The 10,271-nt window shown below is 36.7% G+C and overlaps 1 protein-coding gene across 1 annotated transcript in view; it reads right to left on the bottom strand.

Moving 5' to 3' along the window:
• Positions 1-9,522, bottom strand: part of SMEK1 (SMEK homolog 1, suppressor of mek1 (Dictyostelium)) — a 25,815-nt gene extending 16,293 nt beyond the window's left edge. The window contains exons 1-3 of the mRNA XM_004681624.2: positions 9,472-9,522; positions 7,068-7,166; positions 2,204-2,821 (exon numbers count right to left, since the gene is read on the bottom strand). Of these exons, the coding sequence (XP_004681681.1) occupies positions 2,204-2,746 (543 nt within the window). The 5' untranslated portion in view covers positions 2,747-2,821; positions 7,068-7,166; positions 9,472-9,522. The remainder of the gene's footprint in view (positions 1-2,203; positions 2,822-7,067; positions 7,167-9,471) is intronic.
• Between the last annotated feature and the right edge of the window lie 749 nt (positions 9,523-10,271).

Raw genomic sequence — 10,271 nt, 5'->3', positions numbered from 1 at the left:
GCTGAATTACACTAATGAGGGGAGCAGCGGGTGGGTCAGGAGAGGTCTGCCTCGCCATGTGGATCTCCTCCGGGGCAGGCAGGGATTGAACTCTTGCAGAAGTGGCTTAAGCTTCTTTGTGCTTTAACCCTTTGCGCCACCAAGGAGGGCCAGAAGTAGAATTTTTAACAGTAATATATAGGAAGTAGTTAATGGTTAAGTGGAGGGTGTAATTATATAAGACACAAAGACACTGAATCAAATTACATCTCAGTCACACCATGCCAAGTTTGAGACTCCTTTTCACAGTACCACTTTGGATGCAAGTTTGCAACAGCAAGAGAAACATGTAACTATTACAATGGCAACCAGCATTTTATAAAGCATACTGCAGGGAAACAAAAAACGTGAAAATTTTCATTATTAAGGAGTCAAATTAGCATTTGTGGGCATGAAGAGAAAAAAGCACAGAAATCCCTGCATAAGGACTAGCCAAGGTTAAGTAGGACTAAAAAATGGACCAGAACAGAGGCTAAGTAAGCAAAGCCTGGGCCCTGCGATCAGAAAGAAATGGGAACTAGCACAAAACACTTCTTCCTCTACTTTTTAATTACACTACACTCTATACTGAGGATTACCATTGTACTCACTAGACTATATTGCCTTATTTTACATGTCTGTTTTAAATTAATGGAAAACCTCAAATCTGCCAGAATGAACTGGAGTTATTATTACTAGCTCCAGGAAAGCAGATTTGGTAAATGTGACTTTTTTATACGAACCTACACTTCTACTTTTATGATGACAAAGGCAAGGACACTGAAACTACAATCATTTTCTATAAAGGAATAGACACAAAAGTTAAGCTCACTGCTTATTTGTAACATGTGCCACCAAGCAGTTTTAACTGACATTTATTAGCCCTCTTTAATAAATCTAGGCTTCAAGTAATTATTTGTAAATCTGAGGTAAGGTATTACATTTTTCATGTCATATCACATTATCTGTTATTTTTTTCAAAGATTTATATGTGCACACAAGAACTGGGGTACAGGCCAGAAGTGTGTGTGTGTATGTATGGGTGGGTGGGTGACGGCACTCACGAGAGACAAAGTGGGGAACAGTGGGCAGGTCAGGTCTGCCATGTCTTGTGCGTCACCTCCCTGGCGGGGACCAAACTCATGCTGCAGGGTCTTTGGACAGCTTCATAGTGCTGTGCTTTCACCCACTGTACCACCAAGGAGGGACCATATCTGTTATTCTTAAAATACCATGGACATCAAAGAAACAAAAATGGGAGGCATATAACTACAGATACATGCACTGTGTAAACTTCCATTTCAGTTAGAATGGATTCATACATTACGGGGTAATGTAGACAAAGATGATCTGTGTGGCTGTTACAAATTTAGATCACTGGCCAGTTGACAAGAGTCTGATTCTTTGTTTTGGGAAGAAGCTAGTAATTGCACCCTATGCAAGTCTAATGCAAACCACCCTGTAACATTTGATCTGAGAGATTAGACACTATCAAAAGAAAATGTGGAGTTTAATAAGCAATTATTGATATACTTTAAAGTAATGCTCAAGTTTTGTATTATGCTCAGTGCTTTTATATACAGGTTCTTTCTCAATCTTCAAATGGACCTTAGAGGGTTGGTACTAACATAACCTTGGAAACCGAGGCGTAAGAGGTTAGTCACTCAGTCACACAGGCATGAAGCGTGAGGTGGACTTCCCCATATTCTCACCTGTTACAAAAGTGTGTCTTTTGGTCTGAGAGAGACGTAACAGCTCTAATGTGCCAGCACCTGCAATATTCCCCAGACCCTAAAACTCAATCTTCAGTACATACTGTAATAGTATACAGATTTTTATAAATTCTCTATTTAATGACTATTTCTTGGCTTCTCTTAATTTTTTATTCTTCTAATCTATTCTAATAGATTAATATCTTTACATTTCTATACCAGTCACTTTATTATGATCATTCCTTTATAATTTCTTCAAGTTAGACTTCAACAGATCTTCTCTAACGCAAATAACCACCTCTGGCATCATAGTTTTACATATTGTAATCTCTTGTAAGATCACTAAAATGCATGCCTGTACATAAAATAAAAATCAATTTAATATTTGAAAGAAAAATTATTTCTGCTAAAGGCAATTAATGGGCATCATGTAGTTATCCTTCTAAGTAGGAAAAATGAATAATCTGACTCACCTGTAACATACCAACAATTTCTACCTTGTTGAAAAAGATAAAGGAGTGAAGTGTTGACAACATATTTTCCTCGAAGACTGATGGGGTAGGTAAAACCATATCTTGTATGTATTGAACTCTGTATGTTTGATGAATTTTTTGTTTCAGCTCAGGATCTGATATAGGAATCACTTCTTTAAACTTGGCTGTTTTTGTTAGAAATTCCCTGTGTTTTCGTGGTTGTGATAAAGCAGGGTCATATTCTAAGCATCCAATAACGTCCATTATACATTCCTCAGAGAACATAACTTCAAAAAGAGCAGTTCGATTCAAGAGGAAGATGCCTTTGATTATTTCATACAAGTGGTGCAGTCCTTCAATATTTTCCAAATCCTCACACACATGAAAAAGCTCTAAGAGCTTTTTAATATAACCCTCATTTTCCAGTGCTAGTGCAAGTTTTTCACGACGAAGTGGGGAAGGTAAAGATGATGCCACAAGTTCTGCTATTTCCTCAAGGCGACTTAATTCACAAGATGGCAATTCTAAACCTGGCGATGACATATCATCAAAACGTTCTTCTTCAGACTCATCGACGAGGTCCTGGGTGATGTCCACCGAAGGGTCCTTTCCTTGAACCTATTAAATAAGATTTATGACAATTGACAAAATAGAATCAAGCAAATCTAAACAATATTTTTAGATGAATGAGACGCTATTAAAAACTATAAATGACAATATTCAAGCTTAAGACTTCAAACTTGACATAATTGCTTTATCTCTCTAAGCTACCTTCCCACAAATAACAACTTGAAATACTTTCATTTTATTTTAGAGGAGGAGGTTCCAAGCTCAGAGAGGGAGTGAACTTCCTCTAAGTTTGAGGTTTACCAGAACAGAAACTTTCTAGACACACTAAACTGACTGATGACAAGCATGTCATGCAGACCCACAATGTAGAAGCCTGTTGCTAAAACATCCTCTTCACATCTTACAATGTAGCCCTGTTTTCCAACAAGCCGGGGCAAGTCTGTGAAACAGTCCAACTATTGTGCTCAAGAAGAGCCTCCACCAAATTCTTCAAAGTTTAAGTAAAATCCAAACAATATCATATGGCTGTGATCACAGAAAATACATATAACCACTAAACAGCAAGGAAAATAATTAATGTCAATTAATTCTAGAAACCAAGGACTAAGGAGCATTACAAACCGCCACTGGAAAAGTAGATCACTGATTTGCTATAAATGCTAGAGTGCTCAAAAACATGATTAAGAAAAATGGGATGAAAAAAAAGTGCACTGCCAAAAAATGCAACCACATAAAAATTGCAACTAGTTTTTTTTAAAGATTTTTAAAAATTTATATATGCATAGAAGAACTGGGGTGTGTACAGGCCAGTGGTGTGGAGACTGAGAGAAGAAAGAATTCACTGGAGACAGCGGGGAGCAGAACAGGCAGATCCTCTGAAATACAGTGAGGGGAGCAGTGGGCGAGACAGGAGAGGTCTGCTGTGCCATGTGGCTTGGGACAGCTCCCTGGCTGGGGATGGAGGGGGTGGAAGTGGCTGGCAATAGCTTGATGGCACTGAGACACCTGTGCACCAACAGGGAGACCCCAGTAACTGCAGTTTATATTTAGCAGTGCAATCCACAAGAATATCTGCTATAAGTTATGTCACCAAACCACAGAGGTTTTCCTTTTTATACAACCAAATGCGTCATTTTCCTTACCCCCAGAAGCCTTAGAGTTTGTCATAAAAGGGTTCCAATGATAAACTTGAAAGTTTTCACAATTAAATATATTTTAAAGTAAAGGGATATCTTGATAAAAATTCAAGGACATAGTTTGGAATGAAACAAGTTTTGTTATCTTGGCTATATAACTTAAAATAGTGACCACAAATGCTGCCCAACAAGCTGAGAAATTTAAATTGCTTAGTATGGTTAGCTCACGGACATTAGAAAGGGGAAAAGATCTGGAATGTTGAGACATGCTGCAAGGCGATATGATCTTGACCTTAACCCAGTGGGCAGCACCACTGAAAGGCACTAGGCACATTCACAGCTTGTACCTGGCATGGTCTTAAGTTGGCCCCAGTTTATTAATCACGTAAGTTCTCAAAGCTTTAGATTCCTAATACTCAACCTCTGGCTTCCCTTACAGAAAAAATAGCAGCTTTTCATCAAAGAAACAAAAGAAAAGAGCCCTTAATGTAAAAGTGAAAATGCTATCTTCTTGGGCTAATCTGCAAGACTAAGAAGATAATCAAAAAGACTGCTATTTAATAGAAGTCCTAGAATTTCATCTGCTGGGAATCAAGGTGGAATTGTAATGATTTGAGAAAAACCTGGTCTTACTTTCAGTACAGAAAAAATGTTAAGAATGGAAACAAAAGGAAGGCAGACTAATAAAGCTATGAGAGAACTTTCCTTAAGAGAAAGGATATTTCTTAAGTCCATCTGGACAAATATGAGAATGAAAATGTGAAGACAAAAATATAAAAAGACATAAAACCACTACCAAGGATATATTAGCAAATTGAGAATTTTTTTTTAGCTATTTCTAGATAAATAAATGATGAATAGGACTCAAGGCACAGGAAAAAATGTAAGATTACAAATAGCAAAATGTAAATAAATCCCTTGGAATAAGTCAGGATCCAGAAATTGAGAGTACAGACAGAATCATAAAGGAATGATTGAGAAACATTATGAACATACACTACATAAAAGCTGAAAAGGAAGACCATAAAGCAACAATATAAAATAGCTAGTGATTTCTAAACAAGTTATTATTTATTCATACAGAAATAGGGTACAAGCCAGAGATGCAGGGGCGGTGAGAGGCCTCACCAGAGACAGAGTGGGGAGCAGAACAGGCAAATTGATTAAGTACACTGCTGAGGGGAGCAGCAGATGGGTCGGGAGAGGTCTGCCACACCATGTGGGTCACCTCTGGGGCGGGGGATAGAACTCACACTGAAGCAGCTGCAGCCAGCTCGCAGTGCTGCATCCTAACACACTGCACCACCAGGGAGGGCCCATAAGAGTGCTTTTTAAAAAATTAATAATAGTTTACTTTTACATAATTTTATGCCTTTTTCCATCTTAGTTGTAATCCCCATGGGCTTCCCAACACCAATTCACCAGTGTGCCATCACCACAGTCCAGTGCACTTCCCCCACCACCACCATTTTTGATCCCATTCTCCACTCCACCCCTGTAAAATGTCTCTGTATATAGTTGTTTATTTATCTTTATCATCATCATTATTCCCCCCTTGGTCCTTATGCTCTTGCTATGAGTGAAACCAACTGGTACTTTTTGTTTTCTTTCTGGCTTATTTCACTAAGGGTGCTTTATAACATACCCTGATCTCATTATTCTCAACTCCAGTCACAAGTGGGGTAAAAAAACAAAACCTAGTGGAAAGGACTATAAAAACAAATGTGTGGGGCAGAAAACAAAAAGTATAGAGCAAGAAGGCATTCAGACACAAATTTCAGTCCTCTACATGTTAATGGTACAGCTTGACAGGGAGGTGAATTTATGAAAAATACAGCTAAATAGAATATATAGCATAAAAATTCTACAAGTTAAGGAAAAACTATGCCTATAGGACACTTAAAATTTCTATTCAGGCAGTGTCCCTCAAGCTTCAGGGTGCATCTGAAGTGCTTAAAAACAAGAATTGATAAACTACAGGTAAACCTGGTCTACACCTGCTTCCTTTGCTTATGCACAAAAAATTTACAGAAAGAGAACCATTCCAACATTTTTATGTGCTATCTATAGCTACGTTGACACTACACCAACAGAGGTAAATAGTGTTCTAATGCCTAACTCACAAGGCCTAAAATATTTACCAGTTAAAGATCTTATAGAGAGGACTTATTAAAATACAATTCGTAGAACCTGCTCATCAGAGTTTGATTCAGCAGATCTGGGACTGGGATCTAACCCTGCATTTGTATCCGTTTCCTAGTCATGTCCCTGGCCTGTGAGCTATACTCTGAGAATCGATGAATTAAACAATCTGTAGAAGATTAGTCTCCAAATAAAATAAATGCAGAGAAAAGAGAAATCCTTAAGAAGGGCTGCTTAAAATGAGCTTGTAACAACAGCCAATGGTCGTAACCACTTAAAAAAAAGTGCACATAAAAAAAAATTCACATTCATAAAACATTGTGGAGATTATGTCACTAGAATGAGCTACTTGTCACCAGGGAATTCCAGATTTAATAAAGAATAGCCAAATAAGGTTGAAGAGAAGGTTAAGAGTCACAGAAAGTTACTGACCTAAGAATAGTATGTCAGACTTGGATTTTAAAAGTTGTCTCTATGTGCATTGAGGATTTGGGAAGACCAATTAAGATGAAAGCAATAAACCAGGTAAGAAATGAAGGGGGCCTGATAAGCTGTAAAAGTTATAAAAATGCAAGTCAATGAATAAATCTAGGATTTATTACTGAAGGGCTGATTGGATATAAGGGATGAAGGAAAAATAGCCAAGACCCTTCAATGTCTGGCTTATGCACTGAGACAGCATTTACTAAGATGAGGAAATGAAAAAAAATGAACAAGCCTACATGAGACTTTCAGGTTCTAGACTATTAGATTCCAGGTGAGTATTCATTGAGCAACTGTCAAAAACAAAACAAAATGCATCTGGACATAATATTCTGGAGTTCACCAAAGATCTAGATAGATGAGTATAAAATTACACTTTCCTATACATCAGGTTTTTCAGAAAGCATTGAACTTAAGCAATCCATAGTAAGTTGCTCGTCCACTTATTTAAAATCTTCGGCATTAGTTAAAAGCACAGCAAAAACCAAACTATTTAAAAGAAAGCACAATGAGCTTCCAATTCTTAAAATTACCTGACATATTTTCTCCCAAATTTCATCACATCCAGCTTTTTCTTGAAAACTAAGAGCCAAGTCATAATTTTCTGCTTCAGACCACACAATCAAAGTGTCCTTGAGAGAAAAAAAAAGTCTGAATGATTAGCATACATTATTGCAAAATACTTCAAGTATGAGAAAAATGAAGCAACAGGAATTGAGAACAGCACTCACTTTTACATTTGACAACATTGACAGTTGGTAATTACTAAAACCTTTCTGTAGTTCTTCCACCTATAAAATGAAAGCAATGCTTTCTTCTACAAGTTTAACCAAACATGAAAAACAATATACAATGAGGGCATAAGCTGAATGTAGTGAAAAACACCAAACCAAACACTTTATAATTCCAATGCCTGCATATTAAATTACACTATACACTCTGGTCAGAAAGACAAAATCTAAGCATTGAATAGGAGATGTCAAGTTGGGATGAATATATATAGTTCTCCTTCCTTTCCTCTCTACAGTAAACATAAGATATTTTTTTACCTGGTGCCCGTAAGTGATGAAGGCCTTAAAGTCAATGACTAAAAATCTTATATGAGCATTTATTTGGAAGAGCTGTTTCGTAAACCTTCACCAAAGTGCTGTGGTTCACTAAGCAAGATGTTACTACCACCCATCATGCCTCTACTTCTATACACAAATACTTCTTTGAAAAGTTAGATAAAAAATTTAATAACAGTTAAACAGTTAACAGCTGTTATTAAATGTAATATAAGCAAGACACTAACAACATTGAAACTACTTTATATTCCCTATAATACAAATATAGGCTGCATTTTACTGTAAGTATGTTGTAACAAAAAATATGTACAGGGTATAAGGTATTTTTGCAAACTTAAGGACTATAAACAAACATATCCATTGTTACAAAGCAATGAAATGGTCCTCTTAAGAACCAGAAACAGAAATTCACTCAAACTGATCAAGAAGTAATGAGCCAAGTAAAGATTGGCTGAACATCTATTGGGATACTGTTTCTTCCCATACTGAGGAAGAAACATAACTGGGCTGTCTTTAGGGTACTGTAAAGAATCTAAGTTTCTCTTATAGAAGCTTCCAATACTTTTCACTACCATGTCCACTAAACTGCATTAACTGTCTATAGTCATTTATATAGCTATCAAGCACAAGGTTAGTAGTCTCTCAAGAGAACTAAAATGATACCACTGAGAAGTAAACTATCTTTTGATTAGTTTATTTAACAATTCAAGTCCACAATTCTTACTCAGAATTTTAAAAATGAGTTAAAAGGCCCCTTTTACTATCTTGAAGGACTGTAGAGCTCATAGATCCCAGCGAGGTAATTATCTGCTCCACAGTGACTGAGTAGCTAGCTGTTCAAGGTCAAAATAATTTACATTAACACTGTTTAAGATTAACATGCCAGAAATCCATCAGTTGGGTAACATTGCTGGGTCTCAATGATCTTCAAAATGGACATAATATAATCTTCTATGAAAATTGGTAATGATAATTATTTATAAACCAGTATCATATTAATTAATAAGTCAGACCTAATGCAACTGTTAGTAGTTGCTCTGCTATAATGATATATATGCAGAGTCATTTGGAGCCTCTTAAGTCAGAGCACACCTAGACATATATGGACCCTGAAAAAAATATATTTATTTATTTTTGAATAAATGAACTGGGTGGGGGTGTAGCCAGAGGTGCAAAGGTGGGTGAGACAGAGTGGAAAGCAGAGCAGGCATTATTTACTGAAATACACTGCTAAAGGGAGCAGCGGGCCAGACCGAAGAGGTCTGTTGTATTGTATATGGGTAGCTACATACTCAGGCCATTGGTGGTCCATTGCAGTGGCAGCAATGAGACTTAACTTAGGCCACCTGGGAGGCTCTTAATTGCCCATTTGACAGATTTACAGGTTTGAGAAACTTCATATCAGAATGGTATAAGAAAGTGTATTCACATAGAAAGCAGCCTTAAAAATTTTAACACTATGATTTTTTTTTTGCAGGCTGTGTATAAAATCAAATTTTTATCCACACTAAGCTATATATAAGGCTACAAAAAAAAAAATTACACCTCCCCAACCCTGCACTAGGACTACACAACAAATAAAGAAGTTTCTATAAATCAGTTGTGTGTTAAGATGATTGACATCAATGATTGGGTTGTTCTTCCCTTTATGTAGAAATAGGGAACATAAACTTAAATTGAAGCAAGTTTCTTTTTTAAATTAAAAATGATTGGTTTATGCACCATAAAAACTGGAAGAATCCTATTTTGGAATCATAATTTGTAATGTTATGAATTTTACACTGCTAACAACCAGATGATAAAATTCCATTTTATCACTAAACTAGGAAAATGACATGCAAGGTAAAACACAACATCTTCAAAATTTTACCTGTTGTTTCTGGTACGCGGTATTTGGATTTATTTTGGACTCTAAAAGTAGAGAACCTAGGAAACAGAAAAGTAAAAGACATTCCATTATTCTGCCACAAACAAAATTATATTTCCTTATACATCGCCTACTTCCTTTTCTGAATACATGATACACATAAAAACTTCAATTAAGAAAAATTTCTAAAAAATAATACAAGTTTAAGTATAATAACTTGTAACTTTAAAAGCCTACCTTATACCACTAACTTTTTTTTTTAAGATTTATTTATTTATTCATACAGAACTGGGGTACAAGCTAGAGATGTGGAGGGTGAGAGAATTCACCAGAGACAGAGTGGGGTGCAGAACAGGCAGATCGACGAAGTACACTGCTGAGGGGAGCAGTGGGTGGGCCAGGAGAGGTCTGCCTCACCATGTGGTCACTTCCGGGGCAGGCGGGAATCGAACTCATGCAGAAGTGGCTTTAGCTTCTTAGTGCTGTGCTTTAACCCGCTGTGCCACCGGGGAGGGCCTATACCACTAACTTTTAACAAGAAAGACATTAACCATCTGAAGAATGAGAACTGGATGGCACCAAAAACCTAATTCTTCTTCAGCAGCACAGAGCAGTAAAACAGCAGTGTCAAGTCAATGATCTGAGTTTAAATCTGTGATAAGCTGTATGACTTGGAGAATTTTTATATGTATTACTAAAATATCTGATTTATTTGACAAAACTGAAATATAACAAGGAAAAGCGGCAAGTAAATTAAAAATCTATAGCCCCTTAGAGTACTAAGTTTCCAACTATAATTGTAA

Source organism: Condylura cristata, unplaced genomic scaffold (genome assembly GCF_000260355.1).
Source record: "Condylura cristata isolate star-nosed mole 26May11 unplaced genomic scaffold, ConCri1.0 scaffold00013, whole genome shotgun sequence".
NCBI lineage: Eukaryota > Metazoa > Chordata > Mammalia > Eulipotyphla > Talpidae > Condylura > Condylura cristata.
The sequence above is the reverse complement of the archived record's forward strand: the minus strand, read 5'-3'. Positions and strand labels throughout refer to the sequence as shown.